Source organism: Tachypleus tridentatus, chromosome 7, assembly GCF_004210375.1.
Source record: "Tachypleus tridentatus isolate NWPU-2018 chromosome 7, ASM421037v1, whole genome shotgun sequence".
NCBI lineage: Eukaryota > Metazoa > Arthropoda > Merostomata > Xiphosura > Limulidae > Tachypleus > Tachypleus tridentatus.
Genome location: NC_134831.1, coordinates 150460253 through 150478273, shown reverse-complemented (window position 1 = coordinate 150478273; position 18021 = coordinate 150460253). Strand labels below are relative to the sequence as shown.

Here is an 18021-nt window from a genome sequence, read left to right as displayed (position 1 = left end):
GATTGTATTAAAATTATACACAATAGTAGTGAACTGTAAATGGAAATTTTAAACTGAAAACACATAATATCCATATATATATTATTCAGTTTTGTGCTTCTAGTAATGGTAAATATAATATATATATATAATCTATGAGCTTTTCAGATTATGTAACATATTAGTATTTCGCGCAGTAAACAATACGTGATTATATTTTTTATTTTCATACTTTTTCTATGACGTTAGGTGACTCGAAACTGTCTAAAAATGACCGGGAATTATGAGGTCTATAAAACTTGGAATCTTGTATCAAAGTTGTGACGAGATACTATGAGTAGTTCAGAAATAACTGAGCTGAAAATTAAAATAAAAAAATGGGAAGAGTCGTTTTATCGTGAGAATAAGAGAAAACCAGAAAAAGTTTGTATAATTTAATTTTTTCCACTTATAATTTGTTATATAATATTTAACTATTTAGCATGGCAGTAAGTGGCTGTATATATAAAATCTGATTCGCTTCGCAGACTACGGTTAATACGTAGCTTGTCGTGGAATATACAGATTGCAAGATACATAATACTAGTGGGCATAATCATATTTGTTATTATCAATAGCAGTCAAATTTAAACTTTGTAAATTATGATATTATCGAAATGTAAAAATGGTTGCTTAACATGGTGTGGGGCCACAGTTATGAAAACTTTGGTTGATACGGCTCATCTAATGATCCCAAATTGACAAAGCTATTATTTTATAGCTTTGTTCATTTGTTTTTTAACAGTTATTATATAATTTTATGAATAAAAACAGTGACAAAATTTTAATTTTAGTAACTGCTCCAAATAGAAAATGCAAATTGATTATAAAATTCTTACAAATGAGAAACCATGAAAATTAAAAATGTATATATTTGTTAAGGGTTCCTTGTTTTAAATTTACACATTTTCAGTAGGTATGTAAATGTTATTACACACCTACCCTTAATTAATTAAGTACAACTTTAATTGGTTTCATTTTGAAAATATTTAATCTAACCATTCAGTACTAATAACTGCTACTCCTTTAATAAACCAGTCACCATAAAACTTTCTTAATTAATTGTAGTCTAGCCTGTCATTTTTCTAAATCTTAGAGTTGTGTTCTTTTGTTCCTGGCCCAGCATGGTCAAGTGGTTAGAATGCTCGATTCGCAATCTGAGGATCGCAGTTTTGAATCTTTGCGCTACCAAACATGCTTGACCTTTTAGCTATGAGATCATTATAATGTAGTGATCAATCCCATTATTCACTGGTAAAAGAGTAGCCAAAGAGTTGGTAGTTGATGGTGATGACTAGCTGCCTTCCCTCTAGTCATTCATTGCTAAATTAGGGTTGGGTAGAACAGATGCAAAATTCCAAACCAAACTTTTTGCCCCACTCTTTTTAGAATACTGCACAAAGAAATCATAAGTCTTAATATTATGTTTTATAATAGATTATCCTATTTTCAGTTACATGGACTTCTTTTCAAGGGTAATCTTTGAACTGAGGAGGTTTTTCCATGCTTCAGTTTTCATTGTTACTAAAATTAAAATGGGTTTGCATATTTCACAGTTTGTTTCACCACTTTTTCTTTAAATGACTAATCAAGTACCTATTTGTTTACTAATGGAGAAAGAGAAGATTTATTTGAGCTGAATACATAATAAATTGTAAAAAGAAAAAAGAAAAGACATTTCAGTTGAGTAATTGTACAGAATTGATCAAAAGAATTGTTCATTGCTCAGAAACTAACAACGGATAATTCAAAATTACAAATATTATTACAAGCTTAGAAACCTCACACTCAAGGTGTTGTGTACAGTGAGATCCATAGACTGTTTGTGCTGTCCTATCTCAACATTTCCTCATTTTTTTATTAAGATTTAAGCAACATTCATCATCTTGCACAGCTGCTAGAGGGAAACAAGACTGAGGAAGATGATCACATTAACTCTGGACTTAAGTAAAATGTGAGAAGTTGGATGAATTATAAAGCCCATTGGTTAGATAATAGTTACTCAAGGGTTTTGAAAGAGGTTAAGTTTGGATACTGTATTTTTTCAAGTCCTTGAATAGTAGGTAGTTACCAGAAGGTTGGAAGTTACTCCTCATTTCAAAAGAGATGATCATAATTTTCCAGAAATAAAAGTGGTGGAAAAATATTTTGAAAGTTTGATAAAATATGTTTTCTAACATCATTTAACAAAGTCTGAATTTTTTGTGATAGGCAGCATGGTTTTACAAGGTGAAAATCCTGCCTTACTAATGGTTGCTTACAAGAGATTACTGCTTGTTCATATGTGGTGTATCTAAATTTTCAGAATGCATTCAACAAGGTGTGTCATAAAAGACTTACTAAAAAGTTGATGTGGAAATAAGTTGGCTCATTAGATAAAAAAACTGGCTAGATGGAAGAAAATGGAGGGTTATTATAAATGGAATTCAGTGAAACTTGATTTATGCCACAAATGGGGTACTTCAGGTATCAGTGTTAAGACCTTTGCTCATTTTGATTTACATCAGTGGCACGGATTATAAAATGGTTAATAGATTATTTGAGTTTGCTGATAACATAAATGTTTTAGTTGTTGCTGGCTGTAAGAAGGATACTATGCTTTGTAAAAGGAGTTGAATTATGTGATGAGTAGGTTAAGTAGATGCGAGATGACCTTTCATTGTAATCAATACAAGGTAATGTATATGGGATATCACATTTGAATTATGACCCTAATTTTGATGGGAATAACCTTAAAACAGTTATAGAAAAAAGATTCAGGTATTCTGGTTGATAAGTCTTGAGACATTCAAGTAATACATTGTTGCTAGTGGCAGGGCAAATAGGATTTTAGTTGTGTCTACAGAAGTATCGAATACAAATCTAAAGAGATTATAATGTCATTGTGTAGGTATATATGGCTAGGTCATATCTGGGGTACTGCATTCAGAAAATGTGTTATGACTGTTTAAAAATTAGACCTAAAATCAGTGAAAATAAAGATAGTAGCAATTAAGTTTTATATTCAAATGATAAAATGTCTTTTTACCATATTCTTCCAGTATTCCTAATTATTTTAAGTTTGTAAAGTGCACTGTAATTTATTGAAAAATATAGGTTCTATATGCTTGAGGGAGATCCAAGACAATGTTCTCACCTCCATGATTACTCTCTCACTTTAAAACAAACTTTTGATGTTGTGATTCTATTCATAAATACATATTTTTGCAAAATTTTGGCATTACTTGATAAAGCATAAGATGCTTACCTTGTGAAAAATTGAATCTATAAAACTCGTATGTAGAAACGAAATGAAGTTGACCACCAAAATTTCTCTTATTTTTGTAAATATTCGAGACGTTTTAAATGATGTTTCAACTGTGGGAAACTGCTCAAAGTTTTTCTTTACTTGTATCAAGTTGTCACATTTTTTTGTTTTGTGTCCAGACATTTTGTCTTTTGTATTTTCCAATCATTTTATGAAAACTTTTAGTCTTTTATTTGACTGAAAATTGTGTGTAACAATTTTTGAAATAGAACCATGTCTTTTTAATGAGATGCCAATTTTATGAAACAAAGTGCCAAATGTTTTGCAACAACTTGTAATTTCTCATCTTAAAAAATACAAACTATAATTTCCAGATTACCCACCTAATTAGATTCTGACTTTGAAACAAATAAACCTAAAATTGCAAACAAACTTTCAAGATGTCTTCAAAAAATGTAATATAAATAAAAAGGTAGTCTATACAAAAAAAATATTTTAGTGAGACTTTGTATGTATCCTGCAAGACAAGAGGGAGAGTTTGTGTATTATATTTCACGAATAAGGTAATTTTGTGTAGTTCGTAAACAATAAATTAATTTGAATTATGGCTTTGTATCATTATCTGGGAATTATAAGTATATAATATATATTGACAGCTGGGGAAACTTAAAGCACTTTTGCAAATGCAAAACTAGAACAGTAAGAGGACAGCCCATCATTTATGTATTGCCTAATGAGTTCTCACCAGAGAGTTATACAAAGTCACAATAAATTTGTGTTGCATCTTAGCAATGGATTAACCTTTTGTTAATTCATAGCCATTTTTAACAAAGCCAATGCTCCTTTTTCATAAGGGACTACTTATTTGGTTCTTCAATTTTCATACTCCAGTCAATTACTTTATATTTTTTAAGGTTTTAATTTACTTTTTGCATTGTAGCCTTGTCAGCAAAACTTTCTGCACTTTTTTTGAATAAATAAGGCAATCTCAACAGTTTAATATGTATATCATGTTTTTTTTTACCTTCTTAATGATATAGAATTTTTCCATTTGTTTATTTATTAATTATTTTCTTTACAGTTATTGACTTAACACATGGTTTAGAAACTTGTTTATGTTAATTTGTTTTCTTTAAAATGTGACATCATTGCCTGCAAGGATATTTCAGCATTAGATAAGGTATCCCAGCTGAATGAGCTAGAACTGAAATATCCTTGGCTAGTTGATTATACTGTTGAGTGAAAGTGACAGCTGACCAGTGCTCTTGGAAGATGAAGATTTGCCATTGGACACTCTAGGTTCAAATGAGTTTTCTTGGTTCAATTTTCCTTTGGTCTATCTACAGAAAGGATCTGCTTTGTGTTTACAAGGACGATCATGTATAGTTTTGGAGAATTTAATCTTGATAGAGATGCAGCAATAAAGCTAAGCATTACCTAAGGCATTGTGTGATCATTCACAGTGCATATACAAACATTTTTCTTTTTATTATCTGAATATAGATTTTGTTTATCTGTTCCAAAAGTGGCCAGCTTTATTATTTACACATTAAAGAGAAACTTCAATCTAAGTATCTCTCTTGTAAAACCCTTTTAAATTCCCCAGGCATAAAATTGCTGTTTTTTGTAGTAAGAAGGTAGGTAATATTGCATTCATGTTGATAGGATACATGGAAGTTGCAAACATGCTAATTCTTTAGGGAAGGAAAGGTCATTATTATACAATCTTCCCAGAGGTTCTAGAGAGGTAAGATGTTGATTTTTGTTGTTTTTGAAGGTTATTCATCACCATTATTCTGTCTGTATGGTAGACAATTGTAGCTGATGATGTTTCTCACAGAACAGTTCATTCTCTCCCAAAATTTACATCAAGTGGAGAAATTAAAGTGTTCAGCTTATTTGCTGGTTCAGTGTCTGTTGTTGAGATGGGGTGTTCTTTATGATGGCTTCAGCAGTATTTACATATCACCTTTTAGACTATACTTCAGAAAAAACAACAAAATGACAGCAGCAGATGTGGTTCAACCCCCACACCTGGCTAATTCCATCTGTTCTTATTTGTATAACCCATTACACTATCTATTGGTGTAAGACCTTATGTGGATCTTAGAAAATTCTTCTTCCATTCTTCCCCATACACAAATTCTTACCCCAACCTCCCTTTTCTTCTAATGGGTAATGGGAAAACAATTGCTTACCCAAATCACTGGGAAAGTTGATATGGAGAATTCCATTTTGAGTTAATGTAGTCTTACTGGTATGAGGATAAGTGGATGTACCCTCTTGATTAGAAGTAGGACTGGGGTGTTTACCTAGAAATGTAGTACACAAAGAATCAGATAATTCTTAGTCCTTATCCAAGACAGATTGGTCTTGCATTCTTTTTGGAATGCAGATCTGACATGATTCATCTTTGCATCTGTCTTATCTTGTGTTTCTTACTGTACATTGTAACTGGCTGTCCAAGTAACACTACATGTACTTGCTCTGCCAATCCCATGAGTAGTCTTTACATTTGTCTCACTTGTATAATGCTAGGTCCATGCAGGAGGTTCTTTTGACTACACCTTTTGTTCTGTCATCCCTGTAGGGTGGAAAGTTTTCCCTGCATGAGATGAATGTGCTTTCCCACCAAGTGACCATCCACTTAGCTCTTAATCATTCTTTGTTAGTGTCACACTCTAAATTTTCCTTTCTTTTATTACTACATACATTCAGGAAGAAGCTTTTTTTTTTTTCTTTGTCTATGTAAGTCCCTCCTCCTTCACCATCTTTTCAATGTCAGAATCTAGCTCTCAATCATGTGGAGAAATACATATTCACTAACAAATGTTATAACCTCTATTATCACAAATATTCATATCTTATGTAAGGATTAGTTAAATAATCAATTGATAATCCCAACAATGAATCAATATAAAGTCCACTAATTATCCAGCTCTAATGCCTTTGCTGTACCTCAGGAAGAGTGATATAGACTAACCATACCTCTAGGTATGATCTCACAATTACATTATGCAAAATTGCAAGAGAAGTTTTTATCTACAGGTATGTGTAGATCACTGATTACTTGGAAAAGTAGGACTACAAAGTCCTTTCAGCTGATTGTTATGCAATAATTCCCAGTGATCATTAACAGTCAGTATTACTGTTAATGTTTTAGGGTCTTACTTAATGGTTTGAGCTGTGCTAGTTATATTTTGCTGGAAATTATTATGCAGTCAGCTCCATAGAAATGTTGTCTTGCTATCAAACATTACTTGATAGTTTGAAAAGCAAAGATCTTTGAGTTATGTGTACAGCTAAAGTGGGATCATATATCTTATCAACCTAATCAACTATCTATTATTCTGAAAGCTACCAGTTCTGAAGAAACACGGGTTGCATTTAACCCTTTTGCAGTAGGATCAGTATAATATACACTGTGTACCTTCATAAAAGTTGGCAGACATTTCGTAAAGATTACAAGTTTTTGTACACAAAAAAATAAGATTTTTTAATGAAATATTTTTACTAAAGACTTGTTTGTGAAAATATCAAGTCTGCTTATTAGTCTGAGTGCAAAGTGATTTCATGTTATGATTTTAAAAAATTATTCTTCCCAGAAATCTCAAAAATTATGTAATTTCTTAAACCTCCTAAATACATTTCAAATGTTTGTTCTCAGTAAGACTTTATATTTTGTTATTTTCTGTACCCTGTATGAGGTCTGTCAAGTGACTGACCTTGTTACTATCATAAAAAAAGGGAAATAATTCATAAATTGTGTTTTTTCATGCTAGAGTGACTATATGTTATAACACAAAGATACAAATGTTTAGTCTAAATAGCTTAAGTCTCGTAACATTATATATTTTTTATTATATTAAGTTGTGCCTAGCTAACAGTACATAACTTGCATTTACATGGTGCTCTTGCACTCATGTTATCATATCCAATAACATAAAACTGATCCAGTATTGGCCATGTTTTAGTGGACTAGTATTATACTGTAACATTTAAATTATTATACATTATATATGTACATAATTACTTCTATTTAGAAATATGTTATGAAAATTATTTTTCTTAAAGAAGTAAAACAAACAATCAACTCATCTGGCTACAACGTTTGATTTTGGTTGTTGCTGGATGTAGGTTGTAGATTGTAAGCCTTTTAAAATTTTGCACACAAAGGATATCATTAGGTTTTATATATACAGTTGAATAACCACAAAATCATAAATAACTATATTGATACTATAGAATTTCACTATAATTTATTAAACTTAGTAACTAAGTTGTATTAAGGTCTAAAAAAAGGAAACTTCAAATGGACTAAAGACACAACCTACCTCATTGTAACCTTGAATTGAAAGAAGATGGTAGTCTTTTCACAAAGTAAAATGACTGAGAAAACCACTAGGGAGACATTGTGAGCTGTTAATTGGTTAATCACCTGTCATATGTTGTAGTAAGAGTATATAAGTGACTATTTCTAAAAAATGAGAAGAGGTGAAAAGGGTCACTGTGTTTGTTTCAGTACTTAAGCCATATCTCAGAAAAATAAAAAGATATGGGGTTCTTGTTTTATATTCTAACTTGTCATATTGGTAATTTAAGTTACTAATTTGTATGAAACTATAAACTTAGTATTTTAACATCACAAACATTTAATTTTAAACAGTGCTGCCTTCAACATACCAACTGACTCAAGTTATTAAGAAATAACTTGTATAATATTAAAGTTTGCATTGTAATCTACAATTTACTTTAAACTTATTGACATAAATTCATAAAATAGTAGTTTAATAAAATTTTGAATGCAAGTCAATTAACAAGATGGCATGGCTTTTGACGTGACTTGTCACAAAAGGGCTAATGAAATTACACAGTAAACCTGCTCTTAGTGTTCATCAAGTGTGCAAAGATGGGTCTAATGTAATCATTCTTACACCCTATTTGTTAGTATAATTGTGATATGTGACTGTTTCAGAATAGATAACCAGTTTTTATGAAAACTGGAAAAAATAGTTCCAATAATAATAATAATGACTGGTGAAATTAGAAATGGTAATTAATGCATTTTTACTGGTATCATTTTTCTTCTCTTTGCATTATTATTTGTGATCTTACTGAAGTTATTTGCTTTTACAAGTATGATGCATTTTTTTATAAATGTATAGTTTATACATAGTTGTTAAAAATCAAATGACTGAACTGTTTCAAGTTATATTCAAGTCTGTTGTTAAGAACTGTATGGTTATGTGAAATGTCAAGTTTTATAATTTTTACATCAAACAGTATTCTTAGGAAGCTCTCAAATTACTATATTGTTTTTATTCATGTCCCCTCCCATTTTGTATGTTACATTTTTATGAAAGTTTTCTATATGTGCTATTTTCCTTGTTTATTCCCGGTAAAGATGAATATTAAATTATACACAGTTGTGCATACTTTCTTACTATATAACATTTATATATGTATTTTTTTATATTAATTATTTCTTTCCTTTTTCAGAATGATATAAAAGATGCTTCAAAAGACATTCAAGGTAATTTCATTAGTATATTAACACATTTCAGTTTGTTTGTATTTTAACTATAGCTTGGACACAGGGTAACCCTGTAAGTTGGTGATTCACCAGAAAATTAACTATACCCATGATTAGAAAACTATAGGCTAGATGGGCTGGGGTATCCTTTGCAGTTGAGAGTTTTAAGTTACTCTGCTATAAAATCTCAGGTTTGTTTGTTTTTTAACTTAAAGTATGTTGAAATCAAACTAATATTTTTACTGCACTGTGGTCAAGAAAATACAATAAATGGAAGATTAAAAAGATTACATTCCCAGAAAACTGAAAAAAACTCAAACTTTACATCTATATGAATATGAACTGCTGATAAATACCACTGAATAAATGAATTATATCTAGAACTTTAAAACATCATATATAATAAAACCTTCCCCCTCCATTCTCCAGGTTAAATGAATTATAAAAACTAAAATTTCTCCCCTTTTTGGCTTGCACTGTTTGATTTTGGAGTCACTGCCTCAGGAAAAAATGTTTTGGAGTGATGAAAGGTTCCCTGTTAGCCAGAATTGTATGTATAGTACTGCTTCAGCCAAGGGAAATTCTGAAAAACACATGTAACTTAGTAACATAAAGTAAACTTAATTGCAGTAGATTGAGTGGAGTGGTGCAATTATAATAATGCAGAATTAAAGCAACAGAACATTGTTGGGAAGAAATATAGAAATTCTGGTTATGCACAGCATGTAATTGTTTAAAGTTGATGGTGCATTTATGCTATTGACACCATATATATACACATATGCCCCTGATTCTGTGTAAGCTATCATTTTAAATTAGTAAAATAAGTATACAGGCACAGAGCTTTTGATGTTGATACTTAAGATTTTAAGGAATCACTATCACATATTTTTTGAAGAATAAGTGACTGTTATAATTGCATTTATTTAATTAATGTAGGCACAGGAGAATGGGGACAATTATTGAATATTTTTATTGTGAAAGTAGTTTAAATAATAATTATGTCTTTAAAAGTAACTTAGTAATAAATATTTAAGATTTGAAAGAAAAAAAAAGACAGATTTAAGAATTTATGTAAAAGTTATGTGTAACATTTCATCAAAAGTGAGGAGAACCATCTGAGTAACTATATGAATAGTTATTATTTTTCAAAGAATAATTGGCATCTATTTACCATAACTAGATAATTACAAGCTCTACTGGAAACTACGTAATGCAGTCAAAGTGAGTGAAAAACAGGTATGTTGTCTTTAATTTTAGGAAAGGTTTAGAATAAACTTGTGTTTCTACATAAATTCACATTATCTTTTAATTCAGCTTTAATACATAATATGAGAAAAAGTTTGTTTTTTTAACTCCTTCAAGTCAATACTCTCCTCAAAAAAAAGAGGAGTAGATTATCTAATTTTGGACAATAGACAGGATAATTTTAAACACTTTTGAATAATTTTGATGCTGTTCTCTTGATCCTACATGAACTGCTGTTTTAAATTTGTAAAAATTTGCATAGAGCTTTTAATTTAGGTATTTGAGATGTATATGTGTGTATATATAACTCAGACAGTAGCATACTTTAAAAAAAAAAGCACTTTCAAAGCATTGAAATTTTGTCAAAAATCCAAAGATTCTCATGTACCTAAAAACTGTTATGAAGAAATGAATTGATAACTTGACAATAAATCTAATGCATGTACTCACATACTAAAGTTGTTTATGAATGTCTTTCAAATAGTGATTTTATTATCTTTCTAACATTTTACTTGTATTAATCAAATTTTATGCTGATTAACTAAAAGGTGTAAAATATACTAGTGGAATATTTGTTCAAAAATGGAATAAAATAAGATGTTTCTAAAATATTAAGTAATATTGAAATGAGACATTTCAAGTCAAGTTAATAACATTCTGATACATTTCTGACTTGTAGTGTCAGAGTTGTCTACTAAACACATCTGTCATTTCTAAACCAGTGTTGTGAGCTAGCATACATAAATACTGCTATTAATTTAAGATTATGCTTTACTTTGAATAATAGTTAAATAATCAGTATTTTGTGCCAATTATATTTATGTAAGGAAGAGGTAAGAATTTGTACTTTTCAGGTTTAACTTGGTAGAAGTTCTGATTTTGGAAAATCTATGATTATATACTTGTTGCAATTACTTAGAATATCTAAAAGTTGCTGTATCAGGTGGTTTCATTTAAAATATAATATATTAATTTAAAAGTGTTATGGCTCTTTGATGTTTTTGTTACTTCATAGGATGACCATGTGTGGAACAGTTCTCTCAACAAATCTGCAAATCGTGCAATCAGTAGTGAAGCAGCTGCAAAGAAATCGGCAGTAGTGCATTTTGCTAATAAGCTTAAACAGAATTTTGAAATAAACAAGTCAAGGGTAAATTGATTTGGAAAATTTCCTACTTCATTTTGATGTATTTTGTTGTTCTACAAACTTGCAGTTTTATCAGTTTTAGAATTCATACTTTGAAGTTAGTTTTGATTTCACCAAGATTCAAAAAATTAATATAATTAGTTACAAGATAAATAAAAACTTGGGAATTTAAATTTCTGGAAATAGGGATCATAAAAAAAGTAAGGAAACAAAGCTTAAAGTACTGTAGACATTATTTACTACAACTACAAACCCCCTTTTTGGGTCCATGTTGTTACCTAGAATTACTTTTGATGGAACCAAAATAGGGGTTTGTATTTAATGAAGTATTTTCAATAAAAATCTCTCAGTGAATATATGGAGTCAAAGTGTTGACTCCTCTGAATGGAATGTGGCTTTCTTGTTAAGATTATTTTTTTATATATATAAAAGTATATTTTATCTTATTTGTTCCTCCCTTAACACTGTACAAGGTTGTTCAATGTAACTGTCCATGTAATCCCATAAAAAAATACAAAACTTGTACATGTTACTCTTTTTTTCTTTTAGAATGAATTCAAAATGTAACATTAAATTACATTGGTTTATCTTAAACAACTTAAAACTCATGACAGTATACATCTTTATCTACTTAAATTTTATTGTTTTATTGCCCTTTCAATTATGTATAGCTAGTAACCCTGTCACACAAGCTATAACTCAACTGGCAAACATGTAACTTGGAGACCCTATTAAATTGTGTAAGGTACAAGCTACTTGTGAAAATGTTTTTTTTTCTTTTACTTCATCTAACCTTAACTAATTTGAAATGTTTCTAATTTTTACATTTGAGTTACTTTTATAAAAAAGGAACAAAGTACACACATTTAAAACAAGACTTAAAGTACTTACCTGGGTCTTTTTTACTACTGACAAAGCTTGGTCCTACTTTTCTATACTAGAGGTACTACTGCATTAAATAATTTTTTGGTTAATTATATAATTTACCTGAGAACATAAAAAACAGACAATGTTATATAACTCATAATATTTCTACCTTTCTAATTATATAATAAGAGCTGTTAAAAATTTGATTCAGCTTATCATTGTGTTTCCCAGGGGAATAAAGTTTGAGCTGAAAATGAAATAGACAATTTCCTGTACAGAAATCAGTGTAATAGAATATGTTATATGATAGACTAAAACTTTGGCTTTCCATTGGTTGTAAATAATATAGTATTAAGATAAAACTTTGGCTTTGCGTTGGTTGTAAATAATATAGTATTAAATGTTACAGAAGGCTGATTTTCCAGTTTATGGCTGTGTAACCAAATAAGACTGAAAGCAATAAAAATACTGTATCTAAGTAATAACAATATTATGATAAATAGTTTACATTAAATTCCAAACCACTTGAAGGATTTATAAATCAATTATAGAAAAGGGGACACCTGGAGAGCAAATGCCACAGTTCTCATACTTGGGGAAATAGAGGATTTTTTTAAAATATTGCATTATAAAACAAAGAACTTAAAACTTACATAATATTAAATCTTGAATTATGAGCTACATTTTGATTTGAAGTTGATTTATATACCATGATTATAAAGTAGTTTAATTAAATTTTAAATATAACTCATTAAAAGTTTTGTAACAAAAAATGATGCTTGTATGAAAAGAGTTAATTCGTTTGAACAATGGCTGTTGAAGCCAATAGGGAAGAAATGGCAGAATTGTCTATATATCACTTTTATTCAGTAGTACAAAATTTTGATACGGTATTCTATAATCCTAGGTTGCCCATTGTCAACAACACTTACCTCATACATAGTTTAAACTCCACTTGATACTAACTTTTAAAGATCTCTGTATCACCCTTCTACTTTTGTGTGACTCATATTATAGTGGAGCATTGACTTGAAAACCTGATTAAGAAGTGTAAGAGTTACAAAGTTGTCATAATATGAAACTTTTGGCTGAGGTGAGGGTTAATGTGAACTTGTAGCTATTTATATCCAGTTCATGCAAATACTAACTAATTGCAGAATGTCTGCACAAATAATTTGTAAAAAATATCTAAATAAAGATATTCTTTTGTTAGTTATGTAAGAATGAAACATAGTACTGTTGCATTGTAATAGTGCAAAAGAACGTAACTTAATATATCATGAATTATTTGTGGAGATGAATCTGGCTGTGGTTGTTAAATATAATTAAACCTGACAGTATGTTTAACAAAAACAAAAAACAGAAAATTTAATGTAGGTTTCATATTTTTGGTATTATGTCGGTTGTTACTGGTAAGGTGACTACAAATACGAATCTCGTTAAAATGTTTTTTTAATATTTTAAATACAATATTAGTTTTATACTGTTTCTAAATGTAAGAGAAACTAGTGTTTGGTTGTTTTGAAGAATATGGTATTTGGAGAAAGCACTATATTCTTTTTTTGCAGGTTCCTATCTCAGAAATAAAAAGACTGACATTGCCAAAAAATGAAGTTGAAAAAACACCAGTACATGAAAAAGAAATGGATCAGCCTGGTAATACATCTTCATTTAAACCTTCACCAAAAAAATGTAAAGAGGTTAAATTAGAAAACTTGGAGGTATTCTCATTTGGGCATAAATCTAAAGAACTTAATGGCAAGTCAATGATAAAACAGTTTTCTGTAGCTAGGAAAACAGGTGTAAGGTTAACATCTATGAAGTCCATTTCTTTTGCTTTATCAGGACAAAATGGCTTAAAGTGTGGTCCAAAGCGTAACATTGATATTGCATGGCTAGAACGCTGTAGCACTACTAATACTCAACCTTTGTATGAAGAAGAAATTAATGAAAACACTGCAGAATATTCAACAGTGAAATGTTTGGAAAAACCTAAAATTTTGGAGAGTTCAGTGTATTTTGAAGAAAGTCATAAAAAAACAAAAGAACTTTCTGATATAGCCCTTACGACACAGGTTTCTTCATCTGTCTCTCCTGAGACTAAATCTGATGTGGAAAACAATGTCTGTGCTACAAAGCAATTTTCTACACATGTTGCTGAGGAGAATTTGTGTATTAAGGATAACAGTAGTATTTCCAATCAACTTAATTCAACACTTGATGACAACAAAATTAATTTTGAAAATCATGCTTATGTTTTTAAGGAACTTTCTTCTACATCCGTCACTGAGGACACCAGAGAAGATGTGAATGAAAACATAACAGAAAATAAACTGATTTTGAATAAAGGTATAAGACACTTGAAAGCAGAAGGATCTGCATGTCAGCTTAGAAAAGAAAAACATTTTCAGGCAAACAAGAGGAAATGTACTAGTGACTTTGATGAGAATATAACAAAGAAAATAAGGAACAGCAGTTCACACAGTGATCCTTTATTAAGGAACATTCAGCAATGCATTAAAGAATCGGAAAGGTCAAAAAAGCTTGTTAGTGAACAAAAAGTTGACATAGAAAAAGTATCAGTGAAAAATTCATTTAACTCTTCTGACTCTGGAAGGTCAGTAAACATTTTTAGTATGTATATTCTATTACGCTTTTAATATTATTATAACATTAAACAAAAAAAAAATCATCTGAGGGTCGCGGGTTCGCGCCCGAGTCGCACCAAACATGCTTGCCCTCCCAGCCGTGGGGGCGTTATAATGTGACGGTCAATCCCACTTTTCATTGGTAAAAGAGTAGCACAAGAGTTGGCGTTGGGTGGTGATGACTAGCTGCCTTCCCTCTAGTCTTACACTGCTAAATTAGGGACGGCTAGCACAGATAGCCCTCGAGTAGCTTTGTGCGAAATTCCAAAACAAACAAACAAACAAAAAATCAATGAAGAATAGCTTTTTGAATAAATAGCTTACAATATCCGAGTAACAATTATAAAAAGCCAATTAATTTGGGAATTTCTCAATCAAAAATTATAGCTTTTTTTGATAATCTTTTTGTTTAAACATTATGCTTTAGTGAACAATATAAGGAATAAAATATTTGGTACACTTATAAGTTTTTTGTGCATTAAGCCTGAAGTTAAGAAGTTTTTTTATATAATGTTATTTGCACTAGAGCTTACTAATATAGCTCTTTGTAGCATGTTTTAAACCTATGTCTTAAGACAACACTGAACATTCTTTCATATTTTAACACTGAAATAAACTAGATTGCACATCAGTAAATATATTAAAATAGGTTAATTATTTTAAGCTTTAAAAATAATAGCGCTGTACTAATTAGAATCATAAAAAAGCTCTGCATACAACTTGGTTAGCACCCAGAGACATTAACTGTTAAATTTAGTACACACATGGTTGTTACCACCTAAAGTATTAAGATATGTTCAAACGTCTTAATATTATCACACCTAAATGCCAGTCAGTATCAACTAATACTGAATGGATGCAATTAGGGTCATGTTAAGAGATTTTGGTCAATGGTTAGGTTAAATAATACACTCCCTTCTTCAAAGTACTTTGTTGTATTGGACTCATTAAAGAAGTTTGATAGTAAGATATAAGTAAGGGTATACAAAGACTGTGAATAACAATGAGAAAAGAGGAAATGTTAAACTTTAGAGAAAACAGTAAATCTACAGGTGAACTTTAAAGTGAACAATAAAAGACTAATTAAACAGAAAGTAAATTATTTAGTTAATGATGTATCCTTTGACCAACTAGTAATATTAACGTTAGATGGGATATGATTAAGGTTATGGACTCAATATATCATGTTTTCTGACACTATGTTGTCATGCTTGCAAGAAAAAATCTTTGGTTTTTGTTGATAAGTTTCTTAAGCCATTCAAACAGTGCTGTTGCTAGCATTAAAGCAAATGAGATTTTAAGTTCATTCAACTAAACTTCACTCCTTCATATCTATCATTTTACATAGTTCATAAATGACAGTAAATATTTTTTTTTATTATTAACTAAGGTATGTATTTAAATGTTATCAGACAAGTAGTTTGAATATAATCTAAGTTAACCTTTTGTGTGTGCTCAATGTGTATTATCAATTAAAACTAAGATTTCAGTGACTGTCAGTCCTATATTGGAATGCAGATGGATGAAGTTTTTTATTTATTTAAAAATTATTTAGTTAATTACGTATGCTGGGACCAACTAATGTCACAGAAGTATCAAATTCATACCCAGAAGTAGCACAAAAACATAAAACAAGGAACACTGAGACTGCAAAATGATGACCATAGTTAACAGTAGAGGCTCTGCAAAGTAATTAAATGTGAAAATGTAAGCATTTGTTGCAAAACTTTGTGTCAAATGTACAAAGATACCATTAAAACATTTCTGTTTTTATAATATATATTTATTAATTTTAGTTGCAAAATTTTTCTTCTTAAAATCACCTGTAAATGTATTATTCACTCGTTATGTACACCAATAAATAATGATTAATGAAGGAAAAGAAAAATGCTGTTCACAGAGAGAAACATGGAGGGTACAACTTCTTGGCTCCACCAATGGGACAGCAGTAAGTCTACAGATTTATGATTTTTAGTATCAAAGAAGCTTCAAAGAAATGGAAAGAGTGAATTGAATCTGTTCTTATAACAGAAAAAAATAGATATGGAACAAAAAGTACAAAATAAGAATATCACAGTCAGTACAGTAATATTAATGGTTAATAGAATAAGAAGTCTATCACAAAAGTCTAATCTCCACTTTCAGAACTACGTAAAGAAAAATCTGGACCATTTTCCATAGTTGTCAAACCCTTTTATTGGTTACAATCACATCTTCTTCTTGTTCCTGGTCCAAGAGTAAATATGTTTTTTGTTTGTTTTTTTATAATAAAGCAACTCTAGAAAATGGTCCAGATTTTTCTTTACGTACTTCTGAAAGTGGAGATTAGACTTTTGTGATAGACTTCTTATTCTATTAACCCTTAATATTACTGTACTGACTGTGATATTCTTATTTTGTATTTTTTGTTCCATATCTATTTTTTTCTGTTATAAGAACAGATTCAATTCACTCTTCCCATTTCTTTGAAGCTTCTTTTTCTGGTCAGAAGTAAGAGAGAAGTATGTTTTATCTTAGTAGTTCATTTATGATTATTTAGGACATTAACCCTTTTTCAATGAGCTTGGTATAATATACACTAGTTCGTCTACACATTTGCCTTATAACTTTTGATACAGCATGTGTATCTTTACAAAATTTGATAAACTTTTAGTACAGATTACAAGTATTTTCTACACAAAAAATCAGGTTTTTTAATGAAATATTTTTACTAAAGATTTGTGTGTGAAAATAGTCTGTTTCTTTGCGAGTCTGATTGCAAAGAGATTTCATGTTATGATTAAAAATATTCTTCATTCCAAAAATCTCAAATATTATTTGCATAATTACTAAAACCTAAGTACATTTCAAACATTTGTTTTCAATAAGACTTTATGTTTAATGCTATTTTATATACTCTTAACTATGTGGGATCTATCACTCAACCAACCTTGTAACCATCATGAAAAAATTAGAAAATAAATGTTATGCTTTTTTTATGTTAGAATGACTACATATTATAACACAAAAGTACAGATGTTTAGTCTAAGTAGCTTAAGTCTCATAATGCTAAAAATGAATACATTTGTTATTTTTTTTATTATATTGGCCTTCTAGTCATGCGTACCTAACATTACATAACTTGCATTGACTTGGTACATGTGCACTCAGGTCGTATCCAGTTATATAAAGCTTATCTTTAGTCTTCCCTGTCTTTTAATGGACTAAGATTTTGTAATATGCAGACCCATTTCAATTATTATACATTATATATATATAAATATATAGATTATTACTATTTAGAAATAAATTATTAAAATTATTTTTTTAAATA

General features: G+C 29.8%; 1 protein-coding gene across 6 annotated transcripts in view; it reads left to right on the top strand.

The window, feature by feature from the left end:
- Window positions 1–225: 225 nt before the first annotated feature.
- RecQ4 (RecQ4 helicase) overlaps window positions 226–18021 on the top strand; it is an 82760-nt gene continuing 64964 nt past the window's right edge. For 4 of the 6 annotated variants that reach the window (XM_076514735.1, XM_076514737.1, XM_076514736.1 and 1 more), the window contains exons 1-6: window positions 226–402; window positions 8765–8798; window positions 9982–10037; window positions 11062–11196; window positions 13629–14677; window positions 16609–16656. In XM_076514735.1, coding sequence (XP_076370850.1) covers window positions 313–402; window positions 8765–8798; window positions 9982–10037; window positions 11062–11196; window positions 13629–14677; window positions 16609–16656 — 1412 coding nt within the window. In that variant the 5' untranslated portion in view covers window positions 226–312. The remainder of the gene's footprint in view (window positions 403–8764; window positions 8799–9981; window positions 10038–11061; window positions 11197–13628; window positions 14678–16608; window positions 16657–18021) is intronic. The other 2 variants (XM_076514738.1, XM_076514734.1) reach the window with 1 other exon arrangement.